This window comes from Nothoprocta perdicaria, unplaced genomic scaffold (genome assembly GCF_003342845.1).
Source record: "Nothoprocta perdicaria isolate Ctin4 unplaced genomic scaffold, notPer1 scaffold_162, whole genome shotgun sequence".
NCBI classification, from domain to species: Eukaryota; Metazoa; Chordata; class Aves; order Tinamiformes; family Tinamidae; genus Nothoprocta; species Nothoprocta perdicaria.
In genome coordinates, this window is record NW_020454783.1 from 1,399,960 (window position 1) to 1,423,339 (window position 23,380).

Consider the following 23,380-nt stretch of genomic DNA (forward strand, 5'->3'; position numbering starts at 1 on the left):
AAAGAAAAAAAGGCAGCACGATGCTACTGTTGGCTGTCAGACTTGACACTTTATGCTCCTGAGTAGAGGGAGTCTGATTATTTACTTATTTYTTTAATCTCTTGGCTTACTATGGGGAATAAAAGGGAGACCTTCATTATGTAGAAAGCTTTGGAAATTCGATTATATGAAGAGAAGGTAAGTAGTATCAGCACTAAAATTTAATGCAATGATTTCTTTTGTGCACTAAGCAAAAGATTTTCTCTGTAATAGTATTGTAGTGTTCAGTATTTTAATATCTGCAGTATTTCCTGGGTTGTTAGCAGGATTTCTCAAATATTTTATGTTAAGGAAGGAATTTGTCATATTGAATAGTGGAGATGTAGAGATGGCAAAGCAAAGCACTCATTGACTTAACTATCACTATTAASTATCATACTTAATGAAACTGTTAGGAGCTCAGAACTGTCTCTTTGATTTATGTTTGTCATGGAAACATCTGCCATCAAGATACGAGGTGGCCAGTGGAAGGGACTCACTAGATCATCAAGTTCAGTCATCTGCTATTGCAAACTGCTGTTACGGAAAGCATTTTTGTAAGCTGAATTAATCCTGTTTGGGTAGTTTTGTAATACTCATCTGTAAGATGTGATCTGTTGGCTTCTGAGCAGTTTTTAATAATAGGTTGAAATGCTCTGTTAACAACAAAAAACAGATTGATTCTAATGCAAGAAAGAAGCTAAGGAAATGCTTATACACAAGGCAAACCTTATTTTCTTTCTCCCTTTTGYAGCTTGAAAGAGATGCCTATGTCCAAGCATTAGCAAGGTTTACCTTACTCACAGTGAGCTCTGGTATTACCGAAATGAAACAGAAGAATATAGACACAATTAAAACACTCATCACAGTGGCTCATACGGATGGAAACTACTTAGGAAACTCCTGGCATGAGGTACAAGAGTCATTTGTCTTTAAACTTTTAAGAATTTGGGCACACGGATGTGCTTGTTTGTATGTACGTGCACACAGTGCTTCCTCGGCAGCGTGCCACATACACTGCGGTACCGCTTTTAGGTAGATGTGCACATTATGCACCAAATTAAATTAGGAAAACATATCCAAGCTTAAAATGGATAGTGGCAGACAAACACTGTAGTACTTAAATCACTTTTACTTCAGTCAGAAGCCTGAAAGCACTAGTCTGACCGTGGTGGGTGGGGGTAGAAATTATATTTTTTTTCTTTAAAGATGAACCTTTACAAAAATATTTAATTTGCTATTTCAAGCTACTTTTTGTTGTCAAGTAACTTCTTTATTCTCTGGATTAGATTCTAAAATGCATCAGTCAACTGGAGCTGGCACAGTTAATAGGAACTGGAGTAAAACCTCGCTACATCTCAGGAACAGTGCGTGGCAGGGAAGGTTCTTTCACTGGAACAAAAGATCAGGCACCTGATGAATTTGCAGGATTGGGGCTTGGTAAGTAATCTCAGTATTAATTACTTCACTTAACAGTGGCCTTTGTTCAGGCACAGTTGATGAAATTTTTTGCCTGGCTTTTGGTGGTGGATTTGGTGGCTTTTGGTGGTGGATTTGACAGACATTTCTGGAATGTTTTTTGTTCTGTGTTAAGTATTGTTGCTAGGATGGGAGAGTGTACATAAGGAGAGGATGACTTACTGCCAAGAAATAAATGCATATATTTCTATTAAAAGCATAGCTGACTAAGTAGGAACCCACTGATGTTAGGAGTGTATGAGCAGGTATTTAAATATTGCAAAGTTTTTGTCCCAAAGTGCTTTACCWAACAGGCAACTTAGTGTGTGCAGATTAAACATGTTGTTATGGATGTTTGTGAGAAATGCATGCATTCAAACCGCTAAGGGGCTAGATTAAATATCTACTTAATGAATTTATAAACTGTGTAGAATTGTCTAGTTAATTAAAAACATGTACTTCTGTAAAAGTGTAACTCTTTCAGTAAAACTAAACATTAGAAAACCTTTCTAAAAACAACACCTCAATGTATTTCCTGTTATCATCCTGGAAAAGTGAAAGGTCCTATCTTAAATTCAAGGTGTGTTCTTACAGGAACACAGTGACAGACCTACAGGTATAGGATATGATGAAACTATGGAAACACCAGGGTGTAAAACTGCATTTGACTGCAGGCAGGTGTGGATTTTAGCCTGATACTAGTRTCATGGGAACACCTTTACCCACAGACAGGCATGAGCTTTGTATCCCTGTAAGCTTCGTATTTTATGCAGCTTTTCTGAAGTAGTTATAGTAATTTCACTGAAATTAGCCTTACAGCAGGCCTCACTGAGGTGGTAGCCAGACCTTTTCTGTTTGTGGTGCTGTCTGTTGGCCTAACTCCATGTGTTCCCTCACCTCACCATGAGGTGCCAAAGGAGAGCCAGCAGCTCCTATAGGGAGATGCTGCTGCTCCTGTGGGTGCGCGCTCCCGAGTCAGCATCCAGCGGCCTGGTCAGCCGGACTGAAGTGGCTGCTCTTWAAAATTTTAAAGTATTAGTAGTTCAAGACTGTAAACTGTAGTTAGGTGTCCCTAAATTGTATTTGTTATATGCCCTTTTTTTTCTCCTCTCTGATGATTTCATTTCTAACAAAGGTAGCCTATGTCTAAATGCATAAAAATATTTCGTACAGTGAACACATGAAAATTTATCTAATTTCTCTTTTTTTTTAATTGTTTCACTGTAATCCTATAGGAAAATACCTAACTCAGTAGAATTTAGCTTTCAAAAACTTAGAGCCCTTTTTTAATGCTTCTTCATAAATTGGTTACTTTATGATTTGTTTGTTTTGGAATTTAAATTTCTCTAGTTTTAGCTCTCGTTTCTTGTGTTCTTGTTTTTAACTGTGATGCACAGCCTACTGTTTTTGACCCTACGAAGACCATTAATCATACATTTCGAATGCATACAACCCAGAAACATAACTCTTCCTTTTAGATTTTGTGTTGCCTCACACAAAATGCAAATATTATAATTTTAATTTTGCGTTCTGTGATTATTCTGAATTACCTTTGGGAACTGCAGCTTTCTAGCAATCTCCTCTGAAACTATGTTATGTTATTCTGAAAAGCCTCTACTGTGTGTACCCATATATACAGACATGTAATTAGAGTAAGTGAATTTGCAGGCTGGTGATGTAGGAGCCTCATCTTTCAAACAGGGTTACAAAATCACATATGCATAAGCAACCCTTTTTTTCTTTTTTTTTCTTCAGCGTTCACAACTTGACACCAAAATAGTTGTTCGTACCTTAAAAATCACTTATTTACTACTTGAACAAGGATTAAGATGTGCACGATCCAGATATTTTCATCACTCTGTTATCTCCTGGCCATGGAGAATTTCTCTTCTGCTTGGAAATTTGAGATCTCATAGGCACTTGTCTTGTGAAAGCAAAGGAATAAGCACCTTGTCATTTGTCGCTTTGGTCGGAGTGTTTTATTTGGAGTTGTAACTGGGAAGTTTAACTTCCTTCCACTCAAATTTCTCTCCATCAGTTAGGAAGACAAAAGCTGCTGCTGTGAGCAGGTAGCATCCAAAGAGTCATGTTTCAGGAACCAGAAATCCATCCTCTTTGGGCAGTGAGAAGCAAACAAAGCAGAATTGTGTAGCTGTCTGCGTTTGCTTGTGAAATACCTCATAAGTGTTGGCATATAAATGGCTGTCCAGAGTATCTGCTGTCTCTGCAGTCTTTCCAGCATTGCCCATAGGTCCTGCAGCGGTGCTTAGGGCTTGATACATGTGGGTGAATGGAGGAAGGGGCCAAACTCTTCTCAGTGGTGGCCACTTGTAGGATAAAGGGCAAGGTACAAGTTGAAACCCAGGAGGTTTTATCTCCAGGTGAGGAGGAACTTCTTTCCTGTGAGGGTGACAGAGCCCTGGAACAGGCTGCCCAGGGAGATTGTGGAGTCTCCTTCTCTGGAGATCTTCCAAACCCGCCTAGATATGACTGAATGCCACATTCTTTGGATGTCCCTGCTAGAGCAGGGGGTTGGACTAGATGATCTCTAGAAGTCCCTTCCAGCCTTAACTGTTCTGTGGGAAGAACCCYCCATGGATATCCTAGGAAAATGCTGCAGGGGTGGGTGGGTTGTGCAGAGCAGCCAGGCGTCCGCAGCCCCCTGCGCGTGCGGAGGGAAGCGAGAGGTGGTGCGGACGCTGCGGGGAGGCCGCCAGGCACTGCAGGGTGCTTTGCCCTCTCAACAAGGCTTTGGGAATAAAACTGCTCCTCTGTTCCCTCTTAATCTTTGTAATATGCTGTCTAGGAAAATATGAATACAGGGTAGGTAGATTTACCTAGAATCGTAAGATGATAAAATGCTTCTGTGTTGTCCATTATGTTTGGGGGAGAGGTTGCCATGACATCTAGAAAGTAGCTCTGTGAAGTTAAGGAGCTCCTTATGTGACCTTTTTAGTTGTGGGGTACAGTTTCTAGCTGTCAGAACAAACATTTACCTTTTTAATCACTTTTGTTACTCTCATTATTTTTAAGTGGAGGTCTGGTGAAAACTTTTCTCTATGAATGATTAAAAAAAAAAAAAAAAAAGGAATACCAAGATGGCTTTACTGACTTGCCGCTAATAATGTGTGCAAAAATTCTTCTTCGTGCAGTATTCCCTGTCCTTTGCTATTTACTTTCAGTAAATTCACTGAGAAGCACTACTGCTTGAGAAATTAATATTGTTCTGTTCTGATGCTGAATTAAACCTGTATTCAGTTGTACCGGCGGTGACGTGAGTTTCCTTCCGTTCCCCCTACCCTTTCTCCGTTATCTCTTAATGCCTTTTTCAAATTTTCTCCTCCACAGTTGGTGGAAACGTGGACTGGAAGCAGATAGCAAGTATTCAGGAATCCATTGGTGAAACTAGCTCCCAAAGCGTCGTCGTTGCTGTAGACAGGTATTGTGTTACATTTGCTGTTTGCGTTGCAAACTTCTAAAACAGTGTTTGAACATCTAATAGGATAGGAAATTATTAGTTATATGAGTGTTTAGCGTTACTATTCTATAAATTCTGCTATATTAAATACTGTTGGGTGTGGGTTGTTTTGTCAATGTGCCTATTTAATGGAGCAGAAATTGTTTGTAGTAAGGAAGAGAAGGAAAATTAGTCAAGAAGTCTCTTTATTGATACAAAAATCATTACAGAGGAGTTGCAAAAATAAAGATGGTACCATCTGATGCATCTTCATTGGTGAGATGTATATAACTTAGCAAATATTATATTTGTTCAGGGAGGATTATTGACAGACCCATTTCTAAATGTAGTTACCAACTCTTTCCTTTCCTCCAGGCTACCTGGATGGTGCCTGAAATTTCCCAAACTATTGTTCCAGTCTGTCTTTCTGCAAATCTTACGCATGCCAACAAGAAATAATCGGGCCTAATAGATGTTATAATTCTCAGCTTGTGTCTCTCAGTACTGATTCCACATGAGTTGTAGTGGATCTTGCTCCCTCAGCACCGTTGCCGAAGGGTGGTGTTGTCGGGAGGCCTTGCAAGCACCTCCATGATTTGAGTAGAGGCAGCAGGGTTGATGCCAGTTCAGTAAAAATTACCTTAGAGTGATCAGCACCGAACTGCCTGAAGACTTAATGTCCAGCCCCTGATAGCTTTTTAGGCTGGCACTATTTTTCCCTGCTTCGTAATGGGAAGTGTTTTCAGGCAGCTAATTGTTGAGGCAAATACAGAGCATGCACCCTGAAGTGTTCAGGCTTCTGTATTGGGAACAGGCTGAACAGCTTATAGGAAACTTAAATTATTCATCCRTCACTGATAGGTKGATAGTACTGGAAACACTGCTCATCCCCAGTCCACAGGCATACATAGGTGCAGTTTTAAATATTTGAAATGATTTAAATCTTTCWTTTTTTTTCCCCACACTCACTTTTAGCTGTGGTTATTAATCCKTTTCAAATAAATAAAAGTAGTTGGGGGGGGTTATAAAGATAACACTCTCTGCATCCATTTTTAATGGATGCCTTGTTTTAGAAAATGTAATAATCTGTTAAACTGCACTTTGCAGAATATTTACAGGATCTACACGATTGGATGGCAATGCAATTGGTAAGTTTAAATCTTTTTCTCTGTAAACTACAAAGCARCTTTGTGGTGACTTTGAAAAAATACTAAAATAAATTCTTTGATTGTTTAACAGTGGATTTTGTCCGCTGGCTTTGTGCTGTATCTATGGATGAACTGCTGTCTGCTACCCACCCTCGAATGTTCAGTCTGCAGAAGATAGTAGAGATTTCTTACTACAACATGGGTCGAATAAGGCTACAGTGGTCTAGAATCTGGGAAGTTATTGGTGATCATTTTAATAAGGTATCCCTCATAATTATACTTCTTGAATTATTAATACAAATTTTATTTAGACAATKTTTTGATCCATTTCTTCTTAAAGAAGAAACTTGCACGTACCTGAATTATGTTGTTTTTTCTGTCTTTATTTGTAAATACTTTAAAACAGGAAAATAACATTGAAGTTAAAAGGTCGGTGAAAAAGTGCAAATTCCAAACATAATAAATGTAAAAGCAGGAATGAACATTGTTGAAGTTATTTCTACCTTGACCCATGTGAAACTGGCTGCCTTTAAGTTGTTATGTATTCTTGTTAGTTTGAGAGAAGTTTGGGATATGAGGCTATTTCCTGTTTAAGTCTCAATCAACTACACAGAATATAAATGCCTGATATGACATGTAGTTTTAATGCAGCATTTTGAAGTYTCTCTAGACTGCTTGTTTATTTTTAAGAAGCTTTAAATGCTAAAATGTTACAGAATACAGTTGATATTGGGCAGAGATTAAGAATTGGGTGACTTAAGTCTTATTTATTACTAGTCTCTAATTTTTAAAAGTTTTCCAGTGCCGTTCAGATCTTCATTATCAAAAATGCACCAGGCTTGTGCTGAAACCGTGAGGAATCCCAAAGCAAACTTACAAGTTTCTGCTTACATGTCAGGTTGGCTGCAATCCCAATGAAGATGTGGCTATTTTTGCAGTAGACTCATTAAGGCAACTCTCAATGAAGTTCTTGGAGAAGGGAGAACTTGCAAATTTCCGATTCCAGAAGGACTTCTTAAGACCATTTGAACATATAATGAAGAGAAACAGGTAATAACATAAAACTAAAGGAATCACTCAGGATCGTAAGCACTGACTTTTTCAATTAATGTTTCAAGCTGCTTTTGTAAAATCAGTTGCTGCTGAAAGATGCTATTCGAATTGATTACGTATTTTAATTGAAGCAATTATTGTTTGTTATCATCTTAACTTAGGTCTCCTACCATTCGAGACATGGTTGTGCGGTGTATTGCACAGATGGTGAATTCCCAAGCTGCTAACATTCGCTCAGGCTGGAAAAACATTTTTTCAGTGTTTCATTTGGCTGCCTCAGATCAGGATGAAAGTATAGTGGAGCTCGCCTTCCAGACAACAGGACACATTGTCAGTGAGTATTGGTGGCCTTCATGGCTAGAGTGGAAGCGGGAATTCTTCTGACTCTGCAGCCTGCAGAGTGAACCTTGCTTGCTTTAGAGCCCATATTTTATACTTTTTGAACAATCCTCTTTGAAAATATTTGTGAGGATAATTCAGCAAGATTGCTGTCATCTGTCTTGCCTTTTAAAATTTTTGCCTATTTAAAGTATTTTAAAGATAGATCATTCAAATCTTGCATTATTTTACTTGCTGCATTCAATTTCTTTTAGGAAGTTCTGGGTTTTTTTTCCAGAAATAATTTTGTGCAATCGTTTGTTCAGTGTTTGTCTAGAGCTCTGTTTAGTAAGAAATGCTAAAASAGGTGGGATTGTGATTTTTCTCCATCATAATCTATGCCTTCTAACTTTGAAGTGCTATAAAGAATCTTTTCTCTCAGCCTCTGCTACTTGCTCAAGCAATTTCAGCTTTGGGATTAAGAATATTTAATTCCTTGAATGTGAGTACTTAAAGCAGCAGGACCACACTGCTGAGAGAAGACCCTTTGTTGGTGAAACACAGTGTGCTAACTAGCTCTCTTTAATCACACAGATTTGATGCTATAATAAGGCAGCAGGCTTTTCTTAATTATAAAATTTCCCTCCTTTGAGTTATATTCTACCTGGATGCCCTTGAGGTGACATTTCATGGAACAGTCTTGTTCTACTCTTTATTAATACTCAACAATTTGACAGGGTCGATCCATTGAGCAGACTTCTGGTRCAATGATTTCATATTAGAATTTATAATTTTAAAAACTGCCTTAAGATAACTGGAGTTTTTTTTACTCCTTCTGTCCACCCTTTTCTTACAGCAATTGTCTTTGAAAAGCACTTCCCAGCAACCATAGATTCTTTCCAGGATGCAGTTAAGTGCTTGTCTGAATTTGCCTGCAATGCAGCATTTCCAGATACCAGTATGGAAGCGATCCGCCTCATTCGCCACTGCGCAAAATACGTGTCGGATCGGCCTCAGGTATAGTCTGTATTCATTCAATCCCAAGTGCTTTAATCAACAATGCTTTTATAATGGGGAAAATTACTTGCCTTTTTGGMTTCACTTCAGGTTTTGGAGATTAATGAGGAATATGCTTAATTTAGAAGGAGCACGGGTATAAAATGCCACGGGCTTTGGAAGTATTGGCACATTTTTGTTTGTTTGTTTCCTTTTCCCTCCTCCCCCAGTTCATCTGGTTGCTAACTTCCTTGAGAATTGCTTAAGAGCAACATCTCAGGATCTGTTCTCTGCTCAGAAACATTGCTAGCAAATATATAATGTCATAAGTGAAAATGCTCTATCTCCTTAAAAGATACTTGAATGCCTCTAGCTTATTATTTTCAAAGTCCATTTTTCATGATGGACTAAACATTACTCTGAATAACAATTCATTTCCCAGTATTATTACTTGGATTGCCAGCTCACTTGAAGTATCATGCTATAACACTCATACCATAGCAGTAATTGTTTGCAATCCAACTTACGTTTTATTTTGAAAACGTTCACACTTCTGGCTGAGCATCGGATGCCTTTATTTTCTATAACGCTGTGTTTGCTTCTGAAGGCTTTCAAGGAATACACGAGTGATGATATGAACGTAGCTCCTGAAGACAGAGTGTGGGTGAGAGGATGGTTCCCAATTCTATTTGAGTTGTCCTGTATCATCAATAGATGCAAATTAGATGTAAGAACCAGGTAACAATCAGTATTTGTAATTCACATTTTAAAAGGCTTGCTTTACACTCTTAAAGGAGAAATAACTAACTCAGTAAATGTACCCAGCCTAAGTTTCACATATGTAGTTGAGTTTATATTATTAAATTATATAGTTATATATGAGTTGTATATTTAATTTAGCTGAAGAGCGGACTTTTAAAAAGTAACTTTTAAACAGATTCTGAAATACAGAAATTAAATCTGTGTTCTCTACATTTAAAACTTTTAAGCTACCATCCATTAGAATACATTCTAAAATTRTCTGTCTGTAATTGCCTTATGTTAAGCAGATAAGTACTTTTTTAAAAAAAAGTGAATGTTCTAAACACTTTAGCACCTATTTAGGGTGAATAACTATAAAGGTATAAAACCTAACACTTAAGTAAATTGAAATATAGCAACTCTTTGTGACTAATTTACAACTTATGTACAACAGCTCAACTTTGTACTTCGTGTCAGATGGAGGACAATTTATATATAGAACACAATAAAATGTAAAAGTCAACTTAACTTTGGTGACGCTTAAATATTATTTTGATATGGTAGGTCAAGTGCAACTAAACAATATGCACTAAGTCTTTCCTTTTAAATCARATATTAAATTAGATTAATATTCACATCTGTATATTTGTAGGAACAACTCTAATCMTCTCTATGGCATTTGTCTGGATACATACAATTTTAAACTTACATGTCTAGATGYAGCCTCTGCATCTAAAGCCCCTCTATAGTCAGAGAAGATTAATACTCATTTTTAGAGCTCTGTTAACTTACCTCAAAACTCTTGTTACTTAGATTTTATTTGTATTTTTAATTTGAAATGACCACAATTCTCAAAATGTTCCATGTACTGCCTGTGACTATTGAAAGTGTATATATTTTTTAAATAATTTTTCTACTTAGTGTGTTTGTCCAGATCAATGTGTAATATTATTAACGGTAATTTTAACAGTCCAGTTCTAGCTGCACACACTTTGTCTATTGTATACTTTTTTATAGTTTTCCATTATATGTTGTTCTCTTTTTTTCTCTCAGGGGCCTAACAGTAATGTTTGAAATAATGAAGACATATGGCCATACTTACGAAAAACACTGGTGGCAAGATTTATTTAGAATTGTCTTCAGGATATTTGACAATATGAAACTGCCAGAACAGCAGACTGAGGTGAGAGGGGGCTGAAAAAATGGAAGGGAGGGGGAAAAATTTGCAAAAGTTTTATTGTTAYAATAGAAAATCTGAGTAATGAGTAATAGCTCTTACCACCTAATATAAAGAAACCCTTGCAACGTGCRTGGTCAGCCACCTGCCTTACCTGCCTTACTGTGTTTTATTCAGTAGTTTCTTCTAAAAAGTAGTCTCTTCTGGAGTGTTCTCTGCAAGGTAGTGTCTCCTTTTCCTTTTCAAGCACTACGTGTAAAAGGACAGGTGAGCAACAGGCTAGCACCAGGCACAGCATCTTTTAAATTGGGGGTTGTGAGCAGAACTGCGAAGCTGATGTGTCTTGAATCTCTTGTACAGCCATTTAGTKGCAACAAGGTTGATGGAATGACACTTGTAATCAGAAGTGAGGTCACACTTGGAAGAGCTGAGAAACGGCTTGTTCAAAACTTGGTCCTGACTTGAATATAAAAAGCAGCCTGCTTTCCTTGCACCCTTATGACCAGCCAAACACATACTGTCCTGACAAGAAAGCAAAACAAATGGGGTTTAGAAAAGCTGCAGAACCTCATGTCCTGTCGTCGCCAAGACAGGCTCTGCCTGTGTTTCTGAGGCTGCAGGCACTACAGTGTCAGATTTTCCTGGAAGCATTAAAGTATAAATTACTGTTTTAGTACTAGAAGTCTGATCAAATTGTTCAGCTCTGTTTATAAAAAGACAGGTTGCATTTGTTAAAATTTTATTCTGTGGAAAATACCTGAAAGACCCAAAGAAATCAGATTGGTGTTAAAATACAGAGTTAATTCAGGCACTGAGTTCAATAAGTTTAGTGTATCATGTGGTAAGTACTTGTCAGTTGTGCTCTCTGATCTCAATAATTATTTGCCCGCATGTGGTGATGTTATATGTTTGTAGAACAAAGTTTCATGTCAGTATCTGGATGATGATACTGATTGTTAGTAAAGCAAAAAAAAATAAAGTTGTTTAAATATATGTAGTATAAATGCAGGCAGGCATGTCCTAAAATCTGTAATACGTAAAAGTGCTCAAGTCTTACCTGAAACAATGTTGTTGCTTCTTTTTTCCCCTCCTAGAAAGCTGAATGGATGACAACTACTTGTAATCATGCACTTTATGCAATATGTGATGTATTCACGCAGTATTTAGAAGTACTTAGTGATGTTCTTTTGGATGATATATTTGCACAGCTGTACTGGTGTGTGCAGCAAGGTAGGACTGTACCAACTTACATTAAACAAAGCTAACATTTTGCCATGTTGAATGCGAATAAACACATGCGCTGTTTGTCTCTTYCAGACAATGAACAACTAGCACGGTCTGGTACAAACTGTTTGGAGAATGTTGTCATCCTAAATGGCGAAAAGTTTACCCTAGAAATCTGGGATAAGACTTGCAATTGCATGCTGGATATTTTCAAAACTACCATCCCTCATGCGTAAGAGGACTGTCGATACTCATACTTTGTAACGTAGTTTAGATAAATGGTGGTTGTGGATTTCAAACTGTTGGATCGCTCTACTAGGTGCGGGGGAACAAAAAGCACTTACACTCTGTTGGGCTGTTTAGCTAATAGCAGGCTAAATAGACGTGGTCTTTTCTGGAGCATAATGATTAATTATGTCTTCCTCCTATTAAAAACTAGAAATGCCACACAGGAGGTGAGCAAAGAAATACTGTAACCTGGTACAACTTCAAAAGGGGTGGCTTTTTTGAGAAACCATCTCATCTCAGACCATCTGATCTCTGGTCGTTTTGTTGATTAGCAGAATAATACCATTGATAGACTTTGCAATTTGTAATTACACGTAAAGCAGTCTATTTTTCAACAAAATGTGAACTGGAATATTGCAATAATATTGTTAATTTAAGACTTTGTGGTTGACTAATTTCCATCCTATATTTATTTAAATCCTAAATTATTTTTGAACATGCTCCTCCATGCTTGGTAATTGTCATTGTGTTCAACCTACCTCTAATTTAAAGTTTCTTTGAAAAAAGCCCTAGTATTTTTTAATAATGTGTCACACACGTCATGGAGCAGAGTAACAAGAAATCACTTCTAGCATTACTGAGGAATAGAATTTTCCCGCTATTCCACCCTCACAAAGTTAAAACTTACCAAGTTAAAATATGGCCTGTTTTGAAATCGAGGCATTTCTCAATGTCGAATTGTGACATTAATGGTCATCTTGTGTCCGTGACTTCGTGCATAGCCTTTACTTCCTGATATCCTGATATTCCTGAAAGATGAGATATCTGGGAGTTAGCTGCTTTTTTTTTTTTTTTTTTTTTTTNTTTTTTTTTTTTTTGGCATTTTTCAAGAGTAAAACTTGAAACCAGATCTCTGGAGCTAAAAGATCAATCGAATTAGACCTAACTTAGTATGTTCCTTACTAGAAGAATTTTAAAGGAAACACCTGCTGAACATTTTCTTCGTCTTCCACCGGTACTCAAAATTTCTTGCTCCTGAGTCTTCTTACAGTTGATTATTAGAAACTGTTTTGTAGAAGCATTTTGAAGATGCTCGTCTTCTGACATGCTCAAAACTCTGTTGTCCTTAGTTCTTTCTGCTTTGAGATACATATTACTATTATGGCACTTCTACTTTTCAAGCAGGATAGTCATCTTGAGATCGTATCCAACATGTTCCATAAGTTTCTGTTCTTTCTTTCTCTCTCACTGTCTTTTTGATCCTTCTAAGCCCTTTTTAAAACTTCACTCATCGTGCTATTTCCATTGTATTTCTGAGAGATTTCCAGCTTAGCAGGAGTGAAGTCCATCTCTTCTGGGCTTCACGTGCAAAGTATTTCCTTAAACATGTGTCATCAGCTGCCTTTCTCCTCATGAAGTGTTTCCTTTTTTATAAATACTAGGTGGGCAACCCAAAACTACCCAAACCAGTCTCTTGACTTGGACCATATTTTATTGAAGCTACAGCTTGTTAAGTAGGCAAGGAGAAATTATGTTAACACGAATATGCAGGTTTTCGCTTAGAATTTTTAGTGGCACCTTGTATTCTTTTATTTCTCTGATCAGGTATAGTTGCATCTATTTTGTCAGCATTTATTAAAAAAAAAATAAAAGCATGTTGCAGGTACTGTGTAACATACTCCCTTAATATAAGGTCTTTCATGTTGCCTCCAGTCGTTCTTTAGTTGCAGCACTAGCTTTTGCTGCTGCTCATCTTCACAAATTATCTTTTTGCAGAGCGAGACAGAGCCAGGTAATGATACTGTTTCCATCTCTGAAAAACTCTGCACTCAATTAGCTGCATCAACCAGGGCCAGGACTGTGTGTTCAAAAACCCTAAACTCCTGTAACCACCCACACTATCCGTCACTGAGGGGAAGATCACAGAGTGGCTGAGGTTGGAAGAGACTTATGGAGAGCATCCAGATACTTTCATTTTAATAGTTTCTGTGTTTCTACTTTTTCTTTAGTTTCTGCTCACTGTACAACTTTTTTGGAAGCCCCTTGAAGCTTAGTGAGGGAAAATCTTGGCTTGCTAGTGCTGAGGAGGCCAGCGTGAATGCCTTCTTGTCATGGGGAGCAGCAGGGATTTGATGTGGTGACTTGTACTAATTACAATAATCCATCATCTGCTGCCTCCTCTGTTATCCCCAATGCCTCCTGTGGCAGAAAACTTTATAGTATGAAAAAAAATTAGAGTGACTTCAACGTCTGACCGGGAGTAATCTGCAGCTGCTTCTGCAAGGTAGCCTTGTGTCCTGACAGCTTTCAGGAAGCAGTTTGTTTCTTTGATGTTGTCATTTTTGCTTTATTTGTTATCTTGCTACACACCTCTAGATTTTCTTAGGATTATCTCCAATTTGTCTTAGTTTAATGGGCTTGAGAGGTCAGTGTGCCGTGAGCTTAGGACCCTTAGCACATCGGGAAGATCTCGCCCAGCATCCCCAGGCACAAACATCCTTCAAACATTTCCTCACGCAGCCCAAGGATTTATTCCAAAAATGCCCACTAAAGGGTTTGAGATCCTACTCGAGAATAACTTCAGCCTCCCTTTGTAGTGAAGGATGTGACAGAACAGAGATGATGAGACCACTTAGGCTGTTTTTTCCAATTCCCTTCAATTCTCGGCAGGTAAAGGCAGCCTTAATAAATTACAATTAATGCTGAATTTTTTTTGTGCTTAAGGCCAAGATCCTCAAGACAGCAAGGTGCTAGAAAAGAACAGGGAGCAGCTCAGAAATGCTGCCCCTGCCTTGACACCTGATTATAGCAACGAATGTTAAGTGGAAATGCCCAGAGGAACCACAGAGCTGGAACATCCTGCAAATGCAGGGCATGGCAAAACATCCCCGGCTGTTCCCACTTGTTTAGCCAAGGGAGACTCGCTCTTTTTTCCAAATCAAGTTTAAGGCAATGTGACAGAAACTAAGACCCACTAATTGCACTGAAGTACTATTACTTTGCCCAAAACCCTATTTCTCATGTTTCAGAGGAAAACGAATCCACCTCCACAGAGGCAGTTGTCCATCGAAGGCAATTGGCAGATGTATTGAAGTTCAGAAAATCAGTTTCTTAATTTTATTAGTATGTGTAAAAGGATAAAATATATGTATTTTACTCTTTATTAATTTATGAAGTAGCTAAAATAAAACCTTTTTATGTTTATCATCTATTAATTTAACTTCAAAAGACACCATATTTGTTTTGATACATATTTCCAAATGTGTAATTTTCTGCTCATTCTGTGTTTTCAAGGCTGCTGACTTGGCGACCCAGCGGTGGAGAGACTGGCCCTGTATCTCCCTCTGATGCGAGAGAAAAACTGGTAAGCTGGTAAAACAAAAAGCAGTTCAAAAACATGCAAGAGTTTGCTCGAAATACGTTGTAATGTGAAATAAATGGAACATACGCCAGTTTAAACCCATGTTTTAGTTTTGGCTTAGATGGAAATGTTTCTTTTTCCAGATAAATTACTGTTTACTGATAAAAATTGCCAAGGGGTTGAGAAAGCAAAGTGAGGATTGCAGCATTTGAAGTGGGCTTGCAGAATCTGTGAGCCAGCGTGTGTGCACGCTAGGTAATGGCCTGTGTCTGATGGGTCCTTACCAAAGGTGATACTGTATTTAGAGGTTTGTTTAATATTCATTTTCATGGTGATAAAAGGCTGGAGGCAGAGAGATGTAGGAATTTTACTGTATTTCAAATTTTCACTGGTAACCCAAATTCACATAAATATAAAACTGAAAATATGTATACCCTTCRGATTCTGTGTCACTCATAGAGTAAAGCAATGTGAACTTTGAATTTGCCCATAAGTGACAGCCCTTGGCTGCTGCTGAGAATTAGTTTAGCTTTTGATTAATGGCAGAAGATTGTTCCTTCTAGGTTACTGAAGCATTTGGTAAGAAATTGTACAGTGAAAAGGACCAAAACCATTTCTACTAAGAGATCACCTACCCCCATTTATGCAAATGTTAATTTAATTTACTTAGAATGTAAACATCTGTGGTGGCCAGTGCCCATTATACAGTTGTTTTCCATCAGTGTAACTTAATGCTTGGCGCAGTTCTGATCTGCTGATGTCGTACGTGATAGCAAAAGTGCCAAATACATTAAGTGAATGTGAATGTACTGCAAGATTTCTTTTCGTTGAGCTAGTTTAACATGTAAGTTTTCAAGAAAATCTTTCTTGTTTTCACTATAAAAAGACATTTTACAACTTAAAAAATAACAGAACTTGCATAATAAATAGTATTAAAAGAGATGTATCTTGGATGCTTTCTTTTGGCAAAATGCATTTTTTAMAGAGTTAGATATGTCCATCTATTTTTTTCTTCAGATAGTTCAAATAAGCTTTATATTATCTGCAGACATAATACTATCTTCAATATCATACATTAAAAGTGTATACTTAGCAAAGAGAAGCTTGAAAAGTCTGGCTSCTGTTACTGGTGTGGCGGGTTGATATGAGCCTTGCAGGAGCTGTGTGCCTGGGGTTCAGCCTCCCTAGCAGCCAGTGCGGTGTGTTAGTGTGCAAGCTCCAGTTGCATTTGTGGAACAAACACMGGTAGGAAGGCTGGGTTATTGGAAGGGACACCAACTGCTCTGTACGACTGCTTTGGAGTTAATGATAAAGCTCTTTGTAATAAATCACGTGAATTCCTTCTGCCTCTGTCCAGTGGTCGCTTTTCCAAAGGAAAGCAGCGCTGTCATGGGGGGTTTTGCTTTTACACAAATAAAAAGTTCGGCACATACTTTTCCCCTGCCTCCCATCCCAACCATTTTCTGTGGCAAGTTCCTGCAGTACTTCTCTAAACATACTAGCAGGAGCCTCCAGATTTCTAAGGAGCTAAAAGTGGGCAAAGATCACAGTCTGATAACAGCTTCTGGTGTTTGGAGTTGTCCTTCAGCAGCTCGGTGTCCAGCTTCACCAGTGGAGTACCAGTTTTCATTTTTTTTCTAGTAAGGCCTTTTTTCAGTAGGCCTTTCTTGAATGCTGCTATTGAGTGTCACTAAAGCGCATGCAAAAGTGATTGCAGAAATAGCAACTGTCTTAAACATGAAGAGCACAACATTATTTAAGATGAATTTACTGAAGTTTTCTGTAAGGTAATTTCTTGGCTTTCTTTTCAGGACACTGTCTCACAGAAGTCGGTAGATATCCATGATTCTATTCCGCCTAGATCTTCGGATGGACGTTCTTATCAGCCTGCTGCAGGGTCCTCATTGGCTGAAGAAATGAGTAAAACCAGACCAACAGCAAGTGAGTGTTTCTTGATGGTCTGATATTTTATATATTTGATATTTTGCATCTGTTAAGAGTGTTAATTAGCAAATGTTTGATGTCTTTAGTTGTATCCCCAACTGTAATTTTAGAAATACTATGTGGAGAAAATTGCACTGGTTACCTTTTTGCCTCCATGTAGTATGAATATTGCCTTCGGACTATTGTGAGTCCACATTTTTGACCTATACTTCAAAAATCCAGAGTTTAGCTGCTAATTTACAGACTGATCAGTCCTGGTTTTAGAAGACTAATTTAGATGGGTGTATTTCAGGTTTAGTTTGTGAATGTACCTGAAGTTAAGCTATTCTGGGGTAAGTTTAAGAGGAGATTAAAAAGAGAAGTATAAAATTTCTTTAAGTTAACAAGAATTTTGTTTCTTCATTTGAAGAATTTCCAGAGCAGAAGTTGTTTGCTGCTCTTTTGATCAAGTGTGTTGTACAGCTGGAGCTCATTCAGACTATCGACAATATTGTGTTCTTCCCAGCAACAAGCAAAAAGGAGGATGCAGAGAATCTAGCAGCAGCACAAGTAAGTAAAAGGCAGTTACGAGTGAGCTTTTCAGCTTTTCCTTCCTTCCTTTCTTTCTTTTTATAGATGTAGTAGATTAATTTTCACATGTACCTGTAGCACTTGCCAACTTATAATTTTTAGAAGTGCTAGAGAATTTTCCCCAGGCTGTGTTGAGATCTTCCACATCTTTCATTAAAATGGGTTTGCTGTGCAGGGGCAGAACACTGTGGCAGTTCAAACATAGGTGTTGCTCCAGAAATGTTGGTAATTGGAATGTGGATGCAACTTTTAGTGCAACTTTAAGTTTAAATGCAGCTGCAAATGAAAGCAAGGTAGGATTGAGTTATCACAGTATCTTACTGAAGGCAGTTGTGAATTCTGACTGTTGAAATCTCGTTTTAGAGAGATGCAGTAGACTTTGATGTTCACGTGGATACACAAGATCAAGGGATGTACCGGTTTCTAACCTCACAGCAACTTTTCAAACTTCTTGATTGTCTGCTGGAGTCTCACAGATTTGCTAAAGCTTTCAATTCAAACAACGAGCAGAGAACTGCTCTCTGGAAAGCAGGTAGGTCAGTTCAGAGAAATATTTTTCAGGAACGTGTTACTGTGCTTTGAATTGACCCAAGAAAAGGTCGAAAATTACTTTGCTGAATGTGGTATTGAATGTCAAGCTATAATTTTATAACCCTGGAATCCCTAGGGGAAGGAGACCTCATCTGTACAGGTCAAATATCTATTCCATTTCACAAAACTTAAGGTTTCACTGGTTTACTTTTCAGTGTGTAAAGCAGCCAGTCTGACCCCCTGCCATAATTCTGAGTCTTGTACATGGAAGCTGCAGAAACACAACCTCAAAAGCTTATTTGGTTTGGGGAATTGTTTTGCACACAAATGTATGAGTAAAATATGTGCTATTCTCTGAAACTGTTGGAAAATGAATCTTTGTGGTATTCTGATTTAATCTATTCTTTGCACCAAAGTCAGCTACATGAATATTTTAACAGTGAATGCATAGCATGAATATGCAGCAACCTCTTTAGTCCATGAATATGTGCATACACAAAAACCATCTTGAGTGGGGTCATATAAATATTTAAGTATGCTTTTTGCTAGTGTAGAGCTCTCTTAGTAATTTCAGTTTAATGATCCTGTGTGTTCACGCAGTAGCAGTTTTGGAAACAGTAGCCTCTTAGTGTTTGCTTTCAGCAAAAACATCCAAAACAGTCTACCCTGTAGCTGTGTTTCGAAACGTAATGATCCCTTGGCAGGACTCCACTCAGATTTAAGAATTTTATTGCTCACTGTTCCTCTGCCTCCATCGCAGTTGTCAGCTTGGCTGTTAGGCCTCYGCAGTAAGGTTTGTTGTGTGCAACAACAATAAATTACAACTGTACAATATACAACTATTGAGTAGCTGTGACCTAATGACTGTAATGGCAGATAATTCTAATCATGGGAGTTCCCATTCATATCTAAACTTAAAATGATTTATGATTTATTATGACCAGCCTCAGGCATGTTCGGTTGTAATCTCAAACGCTCAAAACCAGAGTGGGTTTATGTTGCCCTGYGAATTTTCACTTGTATTATAGCCCTACCTGAGATGCTGGGTTTTGGAAGTACCTGTTCCRTATTGCACCAGAAACATCCAACAGAAGTTACCTGGAAGCCCATCTTGGATAGGAGGGTGATCACCCACTCTTCATATTCCAGCAGGCACCAAACAAACACTGAGGTTTCTCGAGTGCAGGTGGTGCTTGGTAAAGCAGTTTCACCACCTGAAGCTCTCATCTAGATGGACCTCTAGCTGCACGAGGGCAGCTTGTCCTTTGAACTCACGTTCTGGGTGTCGGAGGGTGAGGGGAGCTACTGTGGCTGGATTATAGCTGCAGTGGCTGCCTTGGCCACGTGGGTATTAGCTGCAAGGTTCAAGTTACCTATCAGCTGTTTTTTGTCACTAGTTCAAGCTTTTCTGCAAGTCAGCAGCATCAGTTGCAGCTTTAACCACCCCCCTACACACACTGCTGGGTAAACTAAGGCCCAGATTTATCAAGGACTGTCAAAAGTTCCTWTCACAAGCAAGCTAAGACGTTGTGCAGTGAGGTTCTCTGTTGTTCAGTCATGTCATTGTCATACAGGTTTACAGCTGCTTGAAGGCCTGCAGAAAGCAGATGCAAAACACGCTGGCCTGGTGCATGTTCATAGGCTAAATGTTGTCCGTGCTCCGTTGCACTGAGGGTGCTGACAAAAGACAGAAGGTGCTGCCTCTAACAGCCTGCAGGCAGAAGAAAGGGAAAACAATTCAGGTACAACTGAAAAAGGAAACCCCTAATGGACACTGTGCATTTCTGTAGGCTTCAAAGGGAAGTCGAAGCCCAACCTGCTGAAGCAGGAGACGAGCAGCCTGGCCTGCGGGCTGCGCATCCTCTTCCGCATGTACGTGGACGAGAGCCGGAGCAGCGCCTGGGAGGAGGTCCAGCAGAGGCTGCTCAAGTAAGATCCACACAGCTGAGCAGGTTCTGTTGTTTGGGGCAGTTTCTGCCTTCTTTCTTGCAGCTTGTGGGTGGCGGGGTATGGGTAGAGTTCTCCAAAAAGAAAAGCAGCCATCACCTGAGTAACCTCAGCCAGTTTAGGGGCTGCTGCTGTTTGTTCCCAGCTGCAGAAGTGAGGCACAGCCCTGCAGGAGCTGCTGAGCACATGGAAACTTTTGGCATGGTGGTTATTGATTGATCACTTTGAAGACTAAGGTTCAGTTGAGTGTTTTCAGCTTACAAAATGTGTCAGGCAAGTGTTGGAGTAAAAGAGAGCTCAAAGCTACCAATGGTAGTTACGCTGTGGAGCTATTTTAAGATTTATACACCAAGGAGCAGAGCTGGAGAACCACCTGGTTGCATCAACATGAGGATTTTGTTTTTCTTGCTCAAGTCCATGGATGGCTCTGCCACTTGTGTTTTAACACTCCTCTGAGAGCACTTGATGCGCTTTGAGTACGCGTGTAAACAGTGCAGTCACGTCTGTAAGCACGTGGTTTGCCTTGGGCAGAATCACCGCAGTGCTGCTCTCCACCAGGCCTCCACCCGGGGGCATAGGCACAAAGCCAAAGTTCATTCTCTGGAGCAGGGCTCAAAATGRAAGGCTAGGTGCAGAGTTTCTGTGTGTTCCCTCTGCAGTGTCTGCAGCGAGGCGCTCAGCTACTTCCTTACGCTTACATCCGAAAGTCACCGAGAAGCCTGGACTAACCTGCTGCTCTTGTTCTTGACTAAAGTCCTTAAGATAAGTGATGAAAGGGTAAGTAACTGTTCAAAACACTGTTTAAAGCAGTGATTCAATAAACAAATAGTTGCAGACTAGGGTTTTTTTGCATGCAGTTGTGTACTTAATTTTAAAGGTTACTGCTATGTAGACCAAAATGATCTCTGTTGAAGGAGGCTGTGGTGTACAGTGATAAAACAACATTGTATCTGAGAAAATAYGAAGATGCTAAACTTGTTCACAAAGTTAAGTTGATTTTTACATCTTCCCTACTGAGGAAAAGGATTAATGGCTGATATTTTATCTGAAATGTTTGGAAATGACGGCTTGTTCTGTGCAATTCTGCACTACAGAGCACCTCTACTTAGATCTTCTATTCCTGACAGAACTTTACTGAAGTAAACATTAAGTGCACAGGACTAACTGCAAGATCACATTTAAATAAGGAGTAGCAAAGATCTGTGCGTAGTCACTGACAATTTGCCAGAACATGGCAGAGCTCTCAGCCTTATTGTGGCATTGCCAGCTTCAGTTACAAGCTTGTTTTGCTCATGGCTTTGTGGGTTTCCCGCATTGGCTTGGCAGAGCCTTTAAAATTGCTTGTGTGTAACAGGCTGGGTGCTGACTACACCACTCTTATTCCTCCCCGCTCTCCCCTGCGCAGTTCAAGGCTCACGCGTCCTTCTACTACCCGCTGCTGTGTGAAATCATGCAGTTCGAGCTCATCCCGGAGCTGCGGGCCGTCCTGCGGCGCTTCTTCCTCCGCATCGGCGTCGTCTTCCAGATAGCGCAGCCGCCGGAGCCAGAGGCGGCAGTGGGCCGCCAGTAGCAGCGGGCGCCCGGGCCCTGCTCTCTTGAGAAGTTTGTGTTCCTCAGCTCAATAAAAGGGCCGGGCAGCTGAGCCCTGTGTGTGRATGTCCCTGAAACGGCCTCTCTGTAGGGCAGCGTGTACCCCCGGGTTGACGGTACAGATGCTTGCAGCTGTGTTGAAGGCTTGCGCCACTCCAGTCCCTGTGTTTCCTGGGGGATTCTCTCTCCGGGTTTCCCACCCCTGGCTCCTGCCGAGCGCAGAGCCAGTTTTTAGCACAGTCCTCCTGTCAGCACGGGCTGCAGTASTCACCTGTACTGTCCTAGACAGCAGCAGAGCGACAGACGGTCGTGGCGGGCGTGAAAGGAAAGTGTACCCAAAGAACTATATATGTGAAAGGCTTGAGCTTCTGCAAGAAGTACAACTCAGGAGAGCTGTATTTTGAAGGATAAAATGTTTATAGTAAAAAGAAAATGGAAATTATTGTTCATGGTAAAAGATATTTAGCAACTATGTCTGATACTCAAAGATTTTTGCACACTCAGGCTGTCTGAGACATTGGTAATCATCTTTCTGTGAAAAATGTACAGAGATGCAGGTCTGTAATATAAACTCTTTAACACTATACAGTTCTTCCTGAATTATTTTATTTCTGTATTATTGATTTGCTGAAAACCCATAACACTTTATTGTTTACCAAATGCACTAGAAGTTTGGGTTTATTTTTGGGGTTGTGATTATTTTTTCTTTTTCTCTTTYTTGTTTCRTTCTGKTGTAGCCCAGCAGTTAGTGTTGCTGTCAAGAACAGAGATAGAAATATCACGACTGACATAACTACCTGTAATATACTTGTTTTAGGGCTTTTAAATATAACGAGCCATTGAAATGATGATCCCTCGAGGACTGGAACTTGAATCACTGCAAACAAGTCGAGGTTGTGTCTGCTGTCACACGTTTTTTGTTTGATGTAGATTTCACTCTTATGTACAGAATTTAATGTTGAATATATTGAAGTAACAAATCTGGCATGGTTTGGGGATGGTTAAATTTATTGGAAATGTATTCATACTGTGAATTGTGCTCTGATGGTTAAAGACAAGATTGTCAAGCATTCTGTATTACAATGGATGTAGAAATTTTTTTCAGATGGACAAAATGTATATGGTACAGATATGTAAAGTTTTCTATGTAAAAAAATTCTGTACAACTTTCTGTACAATATTTGGTTCTCATCTGGCATATTCTAATCAGGTTATAGGTCAATAAAGTTTTTGAACTCTTTCATCAGTGCAATCAAAACCAGTCTAATCCACAGCTACTTGTTTTACAGTTTCCTTTCCTGCCTTTCATGCTCCTCCTGCTTCCAGGAAAGGAGCCCCAGTGGTYGGGGTGGGCAGAAGGGGTCGCTGCCTTTGAGTAAATGCCATTGTTTTTGGAGGTGTGAAAAGGACTAAGTTGGAAGGGGAAAAAAGGAGGAAGTGGGATAAAGAGAACAGTGGTGGCAGGGCCGGGCAGACAGCCTTGGCTGGGAAGGATTTAACGGTGCTGGGAGGCGGAGGCAGCAGTTTCTTCACAGCCAGGATTTCATCCGTGTCTTTCAACGTGAACCGCTGTAACGGGGCTGGCCTGGGGCTTGTGCCTGCCTGGGCCMGTGCTAATT

The 23,380-nt window shown here is 39.5% G+C and overlaps 1 protein-coding gene and 1 long non-coding RNA gene across 2 annotated transcripts in view; one reads left to right on the forward strand and one right to left on the reverse strand.

Annotated features, from left to right (window-relative positions):
• ARFGEF1 (ADP ribosylation factor guanine nucleotide exchange factor 1) overlaps positions 1-22,989 on the forward strand; it is a 45,478-nt gene extending 22,489 nt beyond the window's left edge. Inside the window, exons 18-36 of the mRNA XM_026035595.1 lie at positions 773-931; positions 1,308-1,458; positions 4,825-4,915; positions 6,041-6,081; positions 6,173-6,342; positions 6,980-7,131; positions 7,296-7,468; positions 8,309-8,469; positions 9,056-9,186; positions 10,243-10,372; positions 11,461-11,596; positions 11,684-11,822; positions 15,113-15,182; positions 16,991-17,120; positions 17,533-17,672; positions 18,057-18,225; positions 20,015-20,153; positions 20,831-20,948; positions 21,577-22,989. Coding sequence (XP_025891380.1) covers positions 773-931; positions 1,308-1,458; positions 4,825-4,915; positions 6,041-6,081; positions 6,173-6,342; positions 6,980-7,131; positions 7,296-7,468; positions 8,309-8,469; positions 9,056-9,186; positions 10,243-10,372; positions 11,461-11,596; positions 11,684-11,822; positions 15,113-15,182; positions 16,991-17,120; positions 17,533-17,672; positions 18,057-18,225; positions 20,015-20,153; positions 20,831-20,948; positions 21,577-21,741 — 2,565 coding nt within the window. The 3' untranslated portion in view covers positions 21,742-22,989. The remainder of the gene's footprint in view (positions 1-772; positions 932-1,307; positions 1,459-4,824; positions 4,916-6,040; positions 6,082-6,172; positions 6,343-6,979; positions 7,132-7,295; positions 7,469-8,308; positions 8,470-9,055; positions 9,187-10,242; positions 10,373-11,460; positions 11,597-11,683; positions 11,823-15,112; positions 15,183-16,990; positions 17,121-17,532; positions 17,673-18,056; positions 18,226-20,014; positions 20,154-20,830; positions 20,949-21,576) is intronic.
• LOC112944202 lies at positions 7,676-10,881 on the reverse strand. Its single transcript, XR_003248731.1, has 3 exons — positions 10,521-10,881; positions 10,292-10,383; positions 7,676-9,147 (listed from the first exon to the last, which is right to left on the reverse strand). It is a non-coding gene; the product is annotated as an uncharacterized LOC112944202 (long non-coding RNA).
• Positions 22,990-23,380: the final 391 nt, after the last annotated feature.